Source organism: Dasypus novemcinctus, chromosome 29 (genome assembly GCF_030445035.2).
Source record: "Dasypus novemcinctus isolate mDasNov1 chromosome 29, mDasNov1.1.hap2, whole genome shotgun sequence".
Classification (NCBI taxonomy): Eukaryota; Metazoa; Chordata; class Mammalia; order Cingulata; family Dasypodidae; genus Dasypus; species Dasypus novemcinctus.
The window spans coordinates 23,152,308-23,171,417 of NC_080701.1; the positions used below are offsets into that span (position 1 = coordinate 23,152,308).

At 35.4% G+C, this 19,110-nt stretch overlaps 1 protein-coding gene across 4 annotated transcripts in view; it reads left to right on the forward strand.

Moving 5' to 3' along the window:
* LOC131276549 (A disintegrin and metallopeptidase domain 3-like) overlaps nucleotides 1-18,781 on the forward strand; it is a 126,262-nt gene extending 107,481 nt beyond the window's left edge. For 2 of the 4 annotated variants that reach the window (XM_058289853.2, XM_058289854.2), the window contains exons 17-21: nucleotides 6,628-6,705; nucleotides 10,060-10,174; nucleotides 15,203-15,374; nucleotides 17,162-17,212; nucleotides 18,619-18,781. In XM_058289853.2, the coding sequence (XP_058145836.1) occupies nucleotides 6,628-6,705; nucleotides 10,060-10,174; nucleotides 15,203-15,374; nucleotides 17,162-17,210 (414 nt within the window). In that variant the 3' untranslated portion in view covers nucleotides 17,211-17,212; nucleotides 18,619-18,781. Of the gene's footprint in view, nucleotides 1-6,627; nucleotides 6,706-10,059; nucleotides 10,175-15,202; nucleotides 15,375-17,161; nucleotides 17,213-18,618 lie in introns of those variants that run through there. The other 2 variants (XM_058289857.2, XM_058289855.2) reach the window with 2 other exon arrangements.
* The last annotated feature ends 329 nt before the right edge of the window (nucleotides 18,782-19,110 follow it).

Below are 19,110 nucleotides of genomic sequence, written 5' to 3' on the forward strand. Positions count from 1 at the left end.
GGAACAGTATATTAGAGGAGCTGGATCTAATAGACATATATAGATCATTACACCCGAATACAGCAGGATATACATTTTTCTCAAGTGCACATGGACCATTCTCCAAGATAGACCATATGATAGGCCACAAAGAAAGGCTCAATGAATTCAGAAAGATTGGAATCATACAAAATAATATCTCTGACCACAGTGGAGTGAAGCTGGAAGTCTGCAAGGGCCAGAGGCCCAGATTTCACACTAAGATATGGAAATTAAACAGCACACTCTTAGAAAAACAGTGGGTCAAAGAGGAAATATCAAAAAAATTAAAAACTACCTTGAAACTAATGAAAATGATAACACAACATACCAAAACTTATGGGATGCAGCAAAAGCAGTACTGAGAAGGAAATTTATAGCCATAAATTCATACATCAAAAAAGAAGAAAGAGTAAAAATTGAAGAAATAACTGCTCATTTGGAGGAATTAGTAAAAAAACAACAAAGTAACCCCACAGGAAGAAGAAAGAAAGAAGTAACAAAGATAAGAGCAGAACTAAATGAAATAGAAAATAAGAAAGCACTTGAAAAGATAAACAAGACCAAGAGCTGCTTCTATGAGATGATCAATAAAATTGACAAACCCTTAGCGAGACTAGCAAAGAAAAAGGAGAGAGAAGAGGCAAATATACAAAATAAGAAATGAGAAAGGAGATATCACCACTGACCCCACAGAAAATAAGACTATCATAAGAGGATACTTTGAAAAACTATATTCCAACAAAAATGACAATTCAGAGGAAATGGACAAATTCCTAGAAACACATAAGCAGCCTATATTCACAAAAGAAGAAATTAATGATCTCAACAAACCAATCACAAGTAAAGAGATAGAATCAGTCATTAAAAACCTCCCGACTAAGAAGAGCCCAGGGCCAGATGGCTTCACAGGTGAATTCTACAAAACATTCTGGAAAGAACTAACACCAATCCTGCTGAAACTCTTCCAAAAAATTGAAACAGAAGGAATATTACCAAACTTATTCTATGATGCCAACATTACCCTAGTACCAAAGCCAAACAAAGACACCACAAGAAAGTAAAATTACAGACTAATTTCGCTAATGAACCTACATGCAAAAGTCCTCAACAAAATACGTGCTAACCGTATTCCACAACACATTATAAGAATTATACACCACGACAAAGTGGGATTCATTCTGGGTATGCAAGGATGGTTCAACATAAGAAAATCAATCAATGTAATACACCATATAAACAGGTTGAAGGAAAAAAATCACATGCTTATATCTATAGATGCAGAAAAAGCATTTGACAAAATACAGCACACTTTCTTGATAAAAACACTCTAAAAGATTGGAATACAAGGGAATTTTTTGAACATGATAAAGAGTATATATGAAAAGCCCACAGCCAACATCGTTTACAATGGTGAACTCTAAAATCCTTCCCTCTAAATTCAGCAACAAGACAAGGATGCCCACTCTCTCCCCTTCTATTTAACATTGTCTTAGAAGTACTTGCTCAAGCACTGAGGCAAGAACCAGATATAAAAGGCATTCAAATTGGAAAAGAAGAAGTAAAAATCTCATTATTTGTAGATGACATGATCCTATACATAGAAAACCCTGAGAGGTCTACAACAAAGCTTCTAGAACTCATAAATGAGTTTAGTAAAGTCGCAGGTTATAAGATCAATGCGTAAAAATCCATAGCATTTCTGTACACCTATAATGAGCAAGCTCAGGAGGCAATCAAGAAACAAATACCATTTACAATAGTAAATTAAAAAATCAAATACCTAGGAATAAATTTAACTAAAGATGTAAAAAACTTATACACAGAGAACTACACAAGATTGTTCAAGGAAATCAAAGAAGACCTAAATAAATGGAAGAATATTCCCTGTTCATGGATAGGAAGACTAAATATTATTAAGATGTCTATCCTACCAAAACTGATGCAGAAATTCAATGCAATCCCAATAAAAATCAACACAGCATTCTTTAAGGAACTAGAAAAACTAACTATGAAATTTATTTGGAAAGGGAAGAGGCCCCGAATAGCCAAAGACATATTGAAAAAGAAAAATGAAGTTGGGAGAATCACACTACCTGACTTCAAAACATACTACAAAGCTACAGTAGTGAAAACAGCATGGTATTGGCATAAGGAGAGACACACAGACCAATGGAACTGAATTGAGAGTTCTGATATAGATCCTCATATATAGCCATATAATATAGATAAAGCCACCCAACCCTCTCAACTGGGAGAGAATGGCCTATTCAAAAATGGTGCCTGGAGAACTGGATATCCATATGTAAAAGAATGAAAGAGGATTACCATCTCACACCTTATACAAAAATCAACTCAAGATGGATCAAAGACCTAAATATAAGAGCCAAGACCATACAGACTTTGGAAAGCAGTGTAGGGAAGCATATACAAGACCTTGTAATAGGAAATGGCTTCATGAACTTCACACCAAAAGCACGAGCAGCAAAAGAACAAATAGATAAATGAGACCTCCTCAAAATTAAAGCCTTCTGCACCTTAAAGGAGTTTGTCAAGAAAGTGAAAATTGAGCCTACACAATGGTAGAAAATATTTGGTAAACATATATTGGATAGGAGACTTACAATTTGCATATATAAAGAACTCCTATACCTGGAAAATAAAAAGATAAACAACCCATTTAAAAAATGGGAAAAAGGTTTAAACAGACACTTCTCCAAAGAAGAAATACAAATGGCTAATAAGCACATGAAAAAAATGCTCCAAACTCTAGCTATCAGGGAAATGCAAATCAAAACTACAATGAGATACCATCTTACTCCCATAAGATTGGCAGCTATGAAAAAAACAGAAGACTACCAAGTGCTGAAGAGGATGTGGAGGAAAGGGACCACTCATCCACTGCTGGTGGGAATGCAGAAGGATCCAACCATTCTGGAGGACAGTTTGGCGGTTTCTCAAAAAACTAACCATAGATGTGCCATATGACCGAGCAATTCCACTGCTGGGTATATACCCAGCAGAACTGAAAACAAGGACACAAACCGATATATGCACATCAATGTTCATAGCAACATTGTTCACTATCGCCAAAAGTTGGAATCAACCCAAATGCCCATCAACAGATGAATGGATAAATAAAATGTGGTTTATACATACAATGGAATACTACTTGGCTTTAAGAACAAATACACTACAAACACACGTGATAACATGGATGAATCTTGAGAACCTTATGTTGAGTGAAGCAAGCCAGGCATTGAAGGACAAATACTACATGACCTCAATGATACGAATTAAGTAAACCAAACTGCCTCAGAGAACTAGAGACTGGATGATAGGCTTAAAGGAAATCGAGGGGTACAGGAAGGATGTAAGCTGACATCTACATAGGTGAAATCTATGATAAGCTGGAGGTAAGTATGTGTAAGGAAGGGATAAAATGGGGGCATAGGGTTACTTTTGGGTGGGGCTTTGTGGGCTTGAGGGGGGCTAGGGATGGGAGGATGGGTAATATTGCCCAAGAAATTGGGGGGAGGGTGGGGCAACATATGAACATAGGAGATTGTCAGGTGTTCGTTGAGAGTATTATGCTGAGAAAACCTTTTCAAAAATATAATAAGGAAAGTTACCTGTTTAAGATACTTAAAGGGGATAATCTGATGCAGGACAGACTCCTAGGGAATATGTGAATGCTCATTTTGCCATAGTGGGTTATATCATTGGGTAGAGACCCATAAAATGAGAGTGAAGGTGTACCCACATCCTGGGGAGGACTGATGCCATCAAATAGAGGTAACTGTATCTCTCAAGAGAAATGGTGGCTCCCAGGGCATTAGGGCAGTTGCGTATGTCAAGCCCTCAACACTCTTGCAAGTATCTCTGAACATGGCTCTTCAAGAAATGAAGATTGACTGCCACTGTGGGCCCTAAGGGGAGGGGGAAATAGGTATTGAATAGATGGAACCAATGTAACTGCGTGGGTAATAGAAGTGTTTCACAAGAGTACCCAAGGATGGATATAAGGCATGTAAGATTACACCAAAAATATATAGGGGCTGATAGGCTAAAATGTAAATCATAATGTAAAACATAAGATAACTAAAAATTTAGAAAATTGTATAGTCTAAAATATAAACCACAATGTAAACACAAATGTTACCTTGTTTGAAAGCAATTGTCTCAATATCTGTACATCAGTTTCAGTAAATATGGTATGAATATGTTAAAAGATTATTGCTGTGGAAGGGAAAAGGTTTTATGTTGGATATGTGGGAGTACTGTATATTGTATATATGAGTTACTGTGATCTAAAACTCTTGTGAAGATAAGCTTAATAATTAGAAAAAAGAAAAGAAAAAGATAGGATGTAGAATTTTTCCAAATTAATATGTTTTCTATATCTAACCTTTAAGCTCATCACTATATTCCATTTTACTATTAAGGGAACCTGGCAATATATTGGGCTTCACTTTTCAGGAAGTTTTGGATCACAGAGAGATTCAACAATGGCAGCGGAGGAATACTGGTGTGGGATGTTATTGACAGGGGACACATGGTTGGCAGGGAGTTCTCCAGGGCATATATCCAGGGTACACAAAAATGTTTGGATATTTTCATAGTGGAAACAATTAAAAACAACAACTGAGGGAGTGCTGAGACCCTAGCCTGGGGAGCTCTATCACAGTCCCTAAAGGAACAGCAACAATCCCCCAAGTGCAGTGGCAAAGACCAAAAAAGAATGAAGGGCCAACAATGAGCCCCTGATACTAATGACTATGCTTGTGAGTCTGTGCACCTGAAATAAGAACAAGGCCTAGAGCAGCAATGTGCCTAAGAGTTACCTCCTGAGAGCCTTTGTGTTGCTCAAATGTGGCCAGTTTCAAAGCCAAACTCAGCATTTCAATTCGTTGCCTTCCCCCCAGCGTGGGACATGACTCCCTGGGATGATCCTCCCTAGCGCCGAGGGATGATGTAACTAGAAAATGACCTTGAATAAAAGGTTCAACTTGGACCAGCAGAATATCTCTGTCTACATATAATAACAGGATTTAAAAATGCTTTTTGACCTAAACCAAGGGGGGAAATGGAAAGGACAAATGAGTTTATATGGCTATAAGTCTCTAAAAAAGAGCTGGGAGGTTATCAAATGGGTTGCCCTTATGCACACCTGAGCAGAGTCCCAGAGACAGATAAAGTAGATAAAACCCAAGGTATTGGTTCTTCTGAGGGCTATAGAGATCCACAGGTTTTATTGTCATGGCAGATGGAGTTCAGTGCCATGTCAGTTGGCCCTTCTTTGGAGTTGGTGTTTCTGTGTGATGGAGCTGGACTCAGATGTGATCTCTTTTCACAAGCCTTTCCTGTTACTTTACCAGAATTGTAGTTGGTGCTGGGGTTTAATATATACCCAGGGGACATGAATCTCTGGACTGACCATATGATAGCCAGGCCCTGAGCCTCAACAGTCTTCAGCTCCTACACTTTGGTTTATTGGACTTACCCCACTCAGCTAACATGTAGTTGAAGAAGGTCAACCACCACAACATGGAGCCAAGGGTGCCTACAACTGAAAGCAGGAGGATTGCATCCAGCATCCATGTGGAATCTAAGCCTCCTCTTGACATAGATGTGGAATGGGCACAACCAATCCAAGGTCCACAGGAAGGAGGCATAGAATATGGATTAGAGTGGACTTACTGATATTCTATTCATGAACTATTGTGATTAGTAATCGAAGAAAATGTGGCATTAGTGTGGAGAAAGTGGCCATGGTGGCTGCTGGGGATAGGGAGTGGGAGGAAGAGATGAGATGTGGGGGTGTTTGCGGGACTTGGAGTTGTCCTGGGTGGTGCTGCAGGGATGGTTACTGGACATTGTAGGTCCTCCCATGGCCCACTGGATGGAACGTGGGATAGTGTGGGCTATGATGTGGACCATTGACCATGATGTGCAGCGATGCTCAGAGATGTATTCACCAAATGCAATGAATGTCTCATGATGATGGAGGAGAATGTTGCTATGGGGGGAGTAGTGGGGTGAAGGGGGTGGGGGGTATATGGGGACATCATATTTTTTGAATGTAATATTAAAAAAATAAATAAAGACAAAAAAAAACCCCCACAAATATAGCAGGAACATTAGTATTTAGTATTGACCATTGGATTCTGTGACTAAAGTAGTTCTTGCATTGAAAAGTTGCTCTTCAGCAACTAGTGGTGTAGTTTTAATTTTCATCAAATATAAAATGAAGATACAAATAACTCCCCCAAAGGGTCAATGTAAATATATATTAGAGAAGCACAATACATTAAAACAGCTCCTAGCTCATTACAAATGGTCAGCGCATGTTGGCTTGTTTCATTCTCATTCCAATTAGTAGCAATAAACACATACTTTTATTCCCTCAGGGAAAAACAGTATATTATTCTCAAAATTTTATATTTTATAAAGTAAAAACTTATACCATTTTCATATTAACCTCAAATTCATTTATATTAGTATTAGTAGACCTCTTGAAATCCGGGTTTATGTTCTATGTATTTATCTTGTGCATATTAGTTTTGTACCAGATTCAGACTTGGTTTTGTTGTTGTTTTATCATTTTAGTATTGTTTAAATGGAAGATGTATAAACAGACCACCGCGTAGACGTTGCTCCCCATCAGCAAACTGCAGTGGACATGGGGTATGTAACCATTAACTATGCTTTTGAATGTAAGTAACATTTTCCAGGATAAAAATGAGGTTCAGAATTATTTAATGGGACTGTTTCTTTTGGAAAATAGCAGTTACCTAAGGTAATCTGATTCCAGTATTTATATATATGTACATAAATTTTGTATAACCAGATTTTTATAGAACCCATAAGTTTATATTTCTAATTATGCAATTTTATCCATATTCATATTTCTCTCAGAACACAGAGAACAGAGAGACCCAAGGGCAGGTTTTTTTCCCCCTTATATTTCTTGTTTTACCATTCTTTAAATGTCTAACAAAATTTTCATTTTATTTATTTATTTATTTATTTAAAAGATACTTAGATTACATAAATGTTACATAAAAAGTGTAGGGGATTCCCATATGCCCCCTTCCCTCCCCCTCCCAAACTTTCCCACATTAACAACGTCCTTCATTAGTGTGGTACATTTGTTACAATTGATGAACACATATTGGAACATTGCCACTAATTGTGGATTGCAGTTTCCATTATAGTTTAAACTCTCTCCCACACATTTTTGTAAGTTATGACAAGATATATAATGGCCTGTATCTGTCACTGCAATGTCATTCAGGACAATTTCAATGTCCCTAAAATGCTACCATATTACACCTATTTTTTTAAAGATACTTAGGTTACATAAATATTACATAAAAAATATAGGGGATTCTCATATGCCCTGCTTCCTACACCTCCCACAGTTTTCCACAGTAACAGCATCCTTCATTAGAATGGTACATTCATTACACTTGATGAACACATTTTGGAGCATTGCCACTAAGCATGGATTAAAATTTATGTTGTAGTTTACACTCTCTCCCACCCAATTCTGTAGGTTATGGCAAGACACATAATGGCCTGTATCTGTCATAGCAATGTCATTCAGGACAATTCCCAAGTCCTAAAAATGCCCCATATTACAACTATTTTTCCCTCTCCCTGCCTTTGGAACCTCCAGTGGCCACAGCCTCCACATCAATGATTTCATTACTTCCATTGCTAGAATCACAAGTCTATAGTAGAATACCAGTAAGTCTATTTTAGTCCATAGTTCATTCCCCAGTCCTGAGAATACTGGGATGGTGATGTCCTCTTCACCTCTAATTGAGAGGGGGCTTTGATCCATTAGGGCTGATGGATGGGACTCTCTTGCTTGCTGTTGTAGACTCTTTCAGTTCCTTGGTATGGTAGTTGTCCATCATTACCTGCTTGTTAGTTGTCCTGGGTGAGAAAAATGAACTGCAACTCCATTGCGATTCAAGACCCAGCTGGCATAAGGACAGCCCAAAGATTAAATCTCTTGGATGTACACCTACCAACTCTAGTACTAATTATGGGTTCAAATAGAAGAGCAGAGTGGAAGGGCAGATTTTCTCCACTCAATTTCCAAACTGCTCAGGAGATGGTGCTCATTGGAGCACTTTCCATGGAGTTATCTCTCTCTCCATTTTCTTTGTTTTGGTCTGGCCAAAGCTGAGATTCAAAGCTGAATCCACTGGCTGAAATCACTGAGGAAACCCTCCTGACTCCACCTCCCTTTTCCTCTGTAACAGCTGACAGGGAGGAAGACATCTGTTTCCCTCTCAGTGGGCTCCTGGGAGTTTTCAGTAATTCACAGTTTGTTGTTTCAAATTCTTCCTCTCTCTGTCCCTCACCCTCCTGGGAGTTGTGTAGCACTGTCCTGGTCTGCTGACCCCCAAAGCAGGTCCCTTGGACAACTTTTGGCTCATTCTCCTTTTTTTTTTTTTTTTGCGAGGGAGCTGAACCTTGCCTGCCTAATTGGATGCCATCTTCCCACAATCTAATCCATTTAAAATTTATATTTATTTGATAAATAATGAAATAGTTCTTATGTATTGTGGTTATATTGTCTACTTGCATTTCTTTTATTTTACTTTATTTTATTTTATTATTATTATTTTTTAAAATATTACATTCAAAAAATATGAGGTCCCATTCAACCCCACCACCCCCAACCCCCCACTCCCCCCACAGCAACACTCTCTCCCATCATCATGACACATCCATTGCACCTGGTAAGTACATCGCTGAGCATCACTGCATCCCATAGTCAATGGTCCACATCATAGCCCACACTCTCCCACGTTCCATCCAGTGGGCTCTGGGGGGATCTACAATGTCCCGTAATTGACCGTGAAGCACCATCCAGGACAACTCCTGTTCATCCATTGCGAAGTTACCTGCTTGTTGTAGAAATTTTGTAAATATTTTAAGTTTTTCGAAACATACATTTGGCTTTAACTTTATTGTTAGCTTCTTCTGCAGTATTGATCCTTCATATTTTATACAGTAATTAAGAAAAAAATGCAGGCTGTGTAGAGGTCACACATTAAAAATTCACCTCACATCACTTATATGTCCTTTTAGCATTTCTTTCTTTTTTAATTTTTCTATTTTTTTATTAGAAAGTTGTAGGTTTACAGAGCAATTATGCATAAAATACAGATTCCCATATATCGCTCTATTATTAAACCCTGACAGTGGTGAGGTACATTTGCTACAAATGATGAAAGGCCATTTATAATATTTTTCTATTAACTATAGTCCATGGTTTAACTTACCATTAAAATCCATAGATTTTAAAAAATTTATTTTATATTTCAAAATTCTATTACCAGGTATAAACCTAACAATGCCCCTTTTAATATATCAGAGCTGTTAATTCTGTTCCCAAAGCTGTGCTACCAATATTGTATTGAGTGAAATAAGCCAGATACATAAAGACAAATATTGTATGATCTTCTTTTATTTTACCTTTAATTCATTTGGCAATTTTATATAAGGGGCCAAAATTCTGGATTGTCTTTTCTGATACTGGTCCTTCTTTCTATTCAACTGTCATATCACATTTATGCATATTTCTAGACTAGTATCTAAATATTGGTATCTGATTAAGTGAGCACCACCTTTTTTTTCATTTTTTGTGAAAGTTTGTTCTATCACCTATTTTTTTAATCTAACTTAATTCATAAAAATTTTACAAATCCCACTATTTTATAATTTCACAATTTCTATAACTTTCTAGTATAAGGCATTTCAATTTTCAAGAATGTTGTTTATTTAAAAATGCAAGAATGAAAGGCAGGAAATGGCAATTTCTATTATGGTTGAAAGATATTGCTTGGACATTTTTTATTATTTGGTATTTTAAAAATCATTTTCTAAATTAAAATAATAATGACATAAAATACCAAATAACATTCATTTTAAGAATTCATTTTGCTTAAAAATCACAAATAACGCACTTGTTATGTTGTATAGCAAATGGCTTTACTTCTTATTTCATTTTTATTTTAGGTTTGCAATAATTTCAATCATTGTCATTGTGATGTTGGATATGCCCCTCCAGCTTGTGAGTCAACACCATCATCACCAGGAGGAAGTATAGATGATGGATTTTGGATATTATCAGGTTAGTGTCTAGATCAGTGTGTTCCAATAGAGCCTTCTTCCTTCATAGTACTTTGGTAACCACAAGCCTCATGTGGCTATTGAGCATATAACATGTGGGTAGTTCTAGTAAGAACTGAATTTTCAAATTTATTTTATTATTTTTTTATTAATGCATTACAAATTTTTTTAGATTACATAAATGTTACATAAAAAGTGTAGGGGATTCCCATATGCTGCACTCCCTACCCCTCCCACACTTTCCCACATCAACATCCTTCATTAAGTGTGGTGCATGTGTTTTAATCAATGAACACATATTGAAGCATTGCCACTAAGCGTGGATTATAGATTCCATTATAGTTTACACTCTCTTCCACACAATTCTGTAGGTTAAGGCAAGATATATAATGGCCTGTATCCATTGCAAGGTCATTCAGGACAATTTCAATGTCCGGAAAATGCCCCCGTAATACACCTGTTTTTCCCTCTCCCTCCCCTCAGAACCTCCTGTGGCCACTGCCTCCACATCACTGATAAAAGTTCTCCCCTTGCAAGAATGACAGTAAGTCTATAGTAGAATACCAGTAAGTCTACTCTAGTCCATTATTCATTCCCCAATCCTGAGGATTCTGGAATGATGATGCCCAGTTTACCTCCAATTGAGAGGGGGCTTAGATCCCATGGGGCAGATGGATGGGACTATCTTGCTTGCAGTTGTAGACTCTCTCTGTTCCTATTTTATTTTAATGAATGCATTTAGACTTAAAGTGCCACATGTGACTAGTGGCTACTGACAGTGCATCTCTAGATGCTTTTAATTCTAAGCTAGGAGTAAACATTTTAAATGGACTTCCCTTGTTTTTAACCTTGGTATCCAGAACATTTCTATTTATGAAGCAGAAATTTCTAACTCATTTTGGTTAAATTATAGAAAAGGTGATAGTTTTATTATATATATGTGTATTATATTTATTATATAGTACATTTATTCCACGTATATTACACATTGTGATAGTCCATATTTGAGTTGCATCTTTAAAGAAAAACATATCAGTACGAGGGAAACAAGAAACAAATCTACCATGAAAATTCCATAAAAATTCATGAATAAATATAATGTATTTGTATTTCCTAAACGCCTTTTTAAAAAATTAGAATTGCATGATCAATCAATGCGTGGAGATATCGATTTTATTTGCTAATGTGCCTAGTAAGCAATTGCGTATCAAAGTAACCAGATATATTAATAAGTCAATTCAATAGCACAGAGCAAAGCAGCTAAAAAGGTGAAGGTTAAGTACAAAATATATTTCTGGAAGGTTGGTGTAATGCGTTGCCTTGCTCTTGCAAGTTTTGGGTTTTTTAGAAGTAGTTGATGCCAGAAAAATTTAAGGGTGAAAAAATAATTGAATACTAGGTTCTGGCAATTGGATGAATTAAGTTTGATAAAACTCATATTACTGGCATAAAGTTAATTCAGCAGACAGAATTATGGGAAATTAAAGGGCTAAACCTTCTAGATCATGATAATTAGGAACAGTCAGGGAGTTTGAATCTGGAAAACTATGTTCAGTATAGGTTAATGTTTATTTTTAGAATAAATCTAGACTCACTTGACTACATTGCATCCTTCAACTTGCAAATGATATAAGGCTGATTCAGATATACTGTTTTAGTTCAGAAACATCAGTTTTAGCTCAGAAATCTCTACTGTCACAAACTATACTTAATTTGAATATCTAGCAATGCTCATAACTTAAAAGTTTGCAGGTCACACACAGGTATTATACTGCAAAACTGATACAATTATTGCCATTTTTGTCAATTTCCCAAATGTTTTCAGGAAGATAGTTTTCAGTCATCATTAAATATCATGTCTGCTGTAAATATTTTTCGCTTTGGTAGGAGTTTTATTTTAATGGTAAGTGGATGTTGACTATAATAAAATTTTTCTACCTCCATCAAAATGGTGACTTTTACCATTTATTTGACTAATATATTGATTTTTGAATATCATAATGTAATAATGTAACAAGCATTCACTAATATTCTGAATATTTGACTATTAATAAAGTACCCTTGCAATCCCAGAACAAATCACATTTGGTTTTAATGCTTTTTCCTTTCCGTGTGTGGATATAAAGATTGATGTGGATCTTTAATTTCTTGGAACATCCTTGTTGGGTTTTGTTCTCAAAGTTATGCTTGTGTCCTGAACTCTGGAATACTGTGCAGTATAAGAGTGGTGTTACATATTCCTTTGGTTTAGTAGAATTCACCTGTGGAGGCATTTGAAACTTTTGCAGTTGTTTATATAGAAATAAATTTATTGGGTTCCTATTTAATTTATCCATTAATTTGAGAGCAGTGACTTCCTAAAAATATTGTCTATTTTGAATATGGTATATCCCTACATTTATTTGTGTTCTTTAATTTCATCAAGCAATGATTTTTAGGTAACAATAAAGCAGAATAGGAAAAGTTCCATTGTATTTATTCCTAGATATCTGAAGATTTCTAATGCTACTATAAATTATTTTATTTTCCATATTTTTATTAGTATGAATTTAATTTTATGTCATGCAGCTTTGGTAAATTAAAATATTAGTTTTAATACTTTGGATTCTCTATAGATACAGTCCTGTCATTTGTAAATAAATACAGTTTCACTTCCTAATTTTTCTATCTAGCTTTACTGTTTGTTTTCTGGTCTCATTGCAATAGTTAGACTTCCCGTAAAATGTTGAACACAAATGGTAAAAATGGATGTTTGCCTTATCCCAGAATTGAGGGGGACTTGTTCAGTATTTCACTATTAATTATGACATTACATATTGCTTTTGTAAATCAACTTTATCAGATTGAAGGTTTTTATGCTATTCATAATTTTCTGAGGGACTTTTTTATTAAACTGATGTTGTAATAAATTCTTTTTTCCATCTGTGGAGATGACTGTATGATTTTTTCTCTTTATTCTGTTAAAGTAGTGAATTACAGTAACTGACTTATCAATGTTTAAACAACACTGAATTTCTGGTAGGACCCATATCCGGTATGGTTATATGATGCCTTTGGTAAATCTCTGAATTTAATGTATGATATTCTGTTTTTTATAATATACCCAAAGAACATATTTATCTGTAAAATTTTCCCTTGAAATGTCCTTGTCATATTTGGAAGACAGGAAATGCTGGTTTCATAAAACAGTTTGGGGAATGAGTTCTCTTCCTCTATTATCTGAAACATTTTGTATTAATTCTTCCTTAAAAAATGGTAGAATTCATCAGTAAAACTGGTATGGACCTACAGTTTTCTTTGCAACAAAGTTTTAAAAGTAGAGCTAATTTCTTGAAAGATATAATACTATTCAAATTCTCTTTAAAAATTTTTTAAAATTATGTCTTGTTGCTATTTGTTGATTTGGTAGTGATTACCCTTGTTTAATTCTTAATATCGGTATTTTTTTTCCTTTCTTTTGTTCTTTCTCCACATCTACCCCAAATGGTGCATTTGTCTCTATGAGTGTGTGTGTGTTAATATGAATTTATGAATTTAACACATCTTTTAAGAGAGTCAAGTTTTGTTACAGGTAACTTTTTTCTATTGCTTATTTCATTTCTCTGTTATCTATTTACTATTACAAGAATTTCTTCTTTCATCTCTTATTATTTTCTTCACTACTCTGATTAACTTGCCCTCCTTTTTCTAATTTTTATTTTAGAAACTAAGAACACTGAAGTTAAACAATTTTATTTAAAAATATTTTGAACTTTAAATACTTCTTAAACACTTATCGAACACTGGAATTTTAATTGTAATTTACTACTTATTTTTCTAACTGCTAGAGTGATTTCTTTCCTTGATCCTCTAGCTATTTAAAAACAAGTATCATAATTTGGATATATTGGGAAATTTTTCTTATTGTACTTTTGTGATTGATTCGTAGTTTATAATTTGTTTTGTTTAGAGAGCATACTCTCCGTAATTGCTGTTCTGAATTACTTGCAACTTTTTTATGGCCCATGATATAATGATATCTATTATTTTACCAATAACACACAGTCCTGATTATTGTAGCTTGATGTTGGATAGTCCCAGTCCTCAGCTTTCTTCTTCTTCAGTATTGCACCTCTGGGGCCACTAACCTGTGAAGTTGTTTTTGCACTAAAGCTCCACCCTCTGGATTCCAGCCATTTCAGCTACCCCCAACCCTGATTTCTAGCTCCTCAAATCAGCGGGAATGCCGCACTTTGCCTAGATCTGCAATTCTCTGTGCTAAGATCAGGAAAATTGTCCGTAGGTAGAATGGGGTGAGCATGTGTGCATGTGTGTGTTTTTTAAAGTTACAGATTCCTCATCTTTATGAGGGCATTAAATTGATTTAATATAAAAATGATTATTTTGATTTCAATTCTGATAGCTTAATTTATTAATTTTTTATTTCAAGTATCTGATATTTTTCTTCTGTTTAATTTGGACAAAAATTCCCAGATTTTTGTTTTCTCTCTAGCTCTTAATAGTTGTATAAATCCATATAATACCCACAGGAATCTGTATTTCTAATTAATATAATCAATATACCATATTAATATAATGAAAATTAGAACAGTATCATATTAGCTACCAAATATGTCAATAAATTTTCATGAAATAAACCTTTTTAAAAAAAGATTTATTTTTTGCTCTATGTTTAAAACTGAAGAATCCATTACCAGATAATAAAAATGTGTTGTAAGTAACAGTTCTTAGAATGGAATGTGGTAGACAGACCAGAATATATCACATAAATAAATATGAAATATATAGTTTATATATAAATATTACAAATAGAATTATGTCTATGTTATATATGTATAAGTGTTTTGAATTGACATAAAATGCAAAATTAACTTTGGGGTATAGCCACAGAAAATTGGAAAACACTTTTAAATTCAACTTTATTCATTCCATGATTATATTATTTAAATTACAAACTTTAAAATACACATTACTAGTAAGCTTTGAGTATCATTTTTGAAAAAGTTAAAAGATACTCAATGTTTTGTAGAAAATGGTTTGTATTTGCCTGTAAGACCAAGACGACGACGTGCTGCTCAAAACAATGGCCTTTTGATCAGTTTCTACATTTTTCTACCTTTCCTCATTTTAACTGGGATTATTGCTCTAAAATGGAATAAAGTGAAGGGATTATGGAACAGAATAGGAACAGTAAGTGAAGGGTAAGTAACATTATTTTTAATTCTTAGTATTAAAATGCAGTAAAAGAAAAATCCAAAGGTTATTTGGAATATTACAACTCCAGAGTCTTGCATGGATTGGATTGATGTTTAGAAATAGTAAGTCTCAATGTCTCAATATATACTAATTTATTTCAGATTTCAGGCAGTTTACCCTTCATGTTCCTATAAGCCCGAGAGCAAGCGAAGCTGCTCAGTTAAATCCTTAGTGCCTTTCACAAAGAATTCCGTATTGACATTGACTAAATTGTTTTAGGATATTCTCTCTAAATCCCCTAAACCCACATTTTCCTTGCATTAACATTCAGTTATGTTAAATAAATGAATTCGTGAATAGACAAATAGACATAAACAAAATTCGTGAATCGAATCTGTAGAAGGTCAGAAAATAGAAGATGTCAAAGAATGAAGAGGGGCGGTGGACTTGGCCCAGTGGTTAGGGCGTCCGTCTACCACATGGGAGGTCCGCGGTTCAAACCCCGGGCCTCCTTGACCCGTGTGGAGCTGGCCCACGCGCAGTGCTGATGCGGGCAAGGAGCGCCCTGCCACGCAGGGGTGCCCCCCGCATAGGGGAGCCCCACGCGCAAGGAGTGCGCCCGTAAGGAGAGCCGTCCAGTGCGAAAGAAAGTGCAGCCTGCCCAGGAATGGCGCCGCCCACACTTCCTGTGCCGCTGACGACAACAGAAGCGGACAAAGAAACAAGACGCAGCAAAATAGACACAGAGAACAGAAAACCGGGGGGTGGGGGGAATTAAATAAATAAATCTTTAAAAAAAAAGAATGAAGAGGAAAACACAGAAAATACTCCTCACTTTAAAGTTAATTGATATTGCCCATTTATTTCTGAAATAGAGCTGAAGAACAAAAGGGTTCACCATGATGAATTAGATGGTCAGGATCTGGGGTCATTCCTTTCAAACTTTATAAGCTTTGTGATTCTCATCATCTCTTCTTGTCTATGTCCATTCTCTTCAGACAATGATTTCTTCTGCTTGCCCACAGCCAAGCATACTTACCTCATTACTATTCTGCGTTTATTTCTGAATAAAATACCAATAATGTCTCCACAGTCCAAGCCTCTTAGTTCGTATTCTCAAGAGACAACAGAAAATAGCTGTGCAAATGCACCTGAATCTAGCCAGTGCTCTGGAGTTAAAACTCCTGAATCACATGTTCAAGCCTCATATGATCTGTGGCCAAGGGGCTGAAGCCATGTAGTATAAGGTGGGCACCAGGACCCTCCTCTTCACAAAGTGTGTCTAAGAGCAATTCTAATGGGAAAATGGAGACTGTATAAGTACCACAAACTAACTAAATGTAGCTGAAGGATGTAAATGCCTAATTAAGGAAGAATACATGTAAATTATAATCCAAATCATTACTTATTTACATAGATATTTGAGAGATATATAATTATAGAAATAAAATTCCAGGAATTTGAAGATTTGCATTCAAATTATCTTCTTTACCATTATCAGCTCTCAGCTGTCAGATATTAAGATATGATTCCATCTTCATATAGATAAGATAGAGGAAAATAATGGATGGATTTTTCATCTAAAATCCAAAAATTTGCTTAAGCTCTTTAAAATTTAGAACAACATTATGAAACAGAATATCTGATCTCTGAGTGAGCTATGGAAAGTAAAGTGGATACTGGTACCTTATTAATTGAATAGTTAGCACAACTGTGGCTTTTTTTTTTTCTTGTTTATTCTCATTATTACAATGTTTCCTATCCTTAAATCAATGCTATCTCTTTTATACAGATCTACGTCAGAGGACAGCCAAAGCCATACCAACATGTCATACAACTAAAGGTGAATTGAAGGAATCTGTTGACAAAATTATATAATTCATCAAATTGGTGATGGTTTTTTTTTTTTTTTTTTTTGAGGTACTGGGGCCAGGGATTGAACCCTGACCTCGTGTGCAGAAGTTGGCTCTCAACCACTGAGCCACATCGACTGGCCTGAGTTGTTTTTTTTCGTTTGTTTGCTTGTTGTTTGTTTTGTTTTTAGGAGGTAGCGGGAACTGAACCTGGGACCTCCCATGAGGGAAGCAGGTGCTTAACTGCTCGAGCCCCAAATTGGTTTTTATTTTTAACAATATCTCAGTATGAGAAAGATGTTATTCCTTTGTGTCATTATCCTGACTTCTGTTTGTTAATTTCATATGATAACTCAGATATGATAACTTCATGCTAATGATTTTATATTAATTTTGTAAAGTTTAATGTTAATATTAGCCAGAGATTTATTAATCAACATTATTGTAATAATAAGAAATTATTAAAAACTTTTATGTATTGTCTTTAAAATATTCATAAACAGTCATGTATTCTGTCCCCCTCATTTAACTGATACTTTCACTAATAATTTCAAATTTCTACTTCTTTTGTTTTAGTAATTATTTAAAATCTTATGATGTTTCCTAACTACTTACTGTGTGCCAGGTTCTGATTGGTAGACTTATGCAGATTGTCTCCCCACAGTTACGTTTCTTACTCATTAATCGTCCATGGATATTGTTATCCTTATTTTTGAAATAAGGAAACAGGCATGGGGAATTGAAATAATTTCCATGTTTATAGAATTAGATTTGGAGTTTAATTTAGAGCAATCAGATTCCAGAATATAAACTCTTAGAAACTATGCAACCCTGGCACTATCGCTGCTGGGATCATGGCATCTTTTGACAATGGCATTTAGAATAATGGGGTAAGAGCTGGTTAGGTGTTAGGGTGATGAGGTTGAAGGGAGAGAAGACTGAGTTTGGTTTTGAACATGTTATTGGGAGTATATGTGGAACACCTGTTGGAAATGATAGTAGATTTTGGAAGTCTATTTTCTCCATAGATAATGTAACCATGTTTGCCTTTTTCATCATTTCTTACTGTTCATTTCATCTCTGTTTCCTTCCTGGTGATCTTCCTTTACCTACGTAATATTCAGAGATTATGTAAATGAAACGTGTAGAAACACAAATTTAAAATATTTCCTTTTAACAAGGTTATCGCAAATTATTCCTGATCTTTTATGAAATAAAAAAAGGATAAAAGGAAAAGTAAACAGGTTTACAGATTCAAGGGGTACAGGCGTAGACTGTAAAAGCAGAGTCAGTGTCTTAGTTATCTTAGTTATACTGTTTAATTGCTATACCTGCAGCAGCTTTTAGTAAACATTGAAATTACCCTTTCTATTTTTTTGTATTTCTTTTACTACAGTAACTAAGCAACGTCAAAAAGCCATAGGTTGGAGAAAGGATATAACCAAGAAAATAATCATTTAACTGACCTGATCTGTGAATAACAAAAACAACTTTTCTCTTTTTTTATGGCTTAAAGTTTTCAATATCACAAACCAAAATAAATGCAATGAGCGAAAGTATGCAAGCTTCTGTTTTTTGATTCCTCTACCTGCCATGTTCTATTAGTTAGAAATAAGCAGCTTTACCTCTTCTTAACCCTGGAAGCTGTTACATCCCAACTGAAAACGTTCCATAGTTTTCTGCTGCTGCCTGCCCTCAGATGCCCACGGCCGTGCTAATTTCTTCATCTGAAGAGAGGAAACCAACAGCCACACCTCTCGACAAGTTCAAGATCCCCCTGTCCTACCCGCCCTTTCCAGGCTTTGGGATATTGAGTGGAAAATGTATCTGCACTTATGTACAGCTCAAGAGACACCAAATCGTCACCATCCTCTATCCTGTCTTAGAA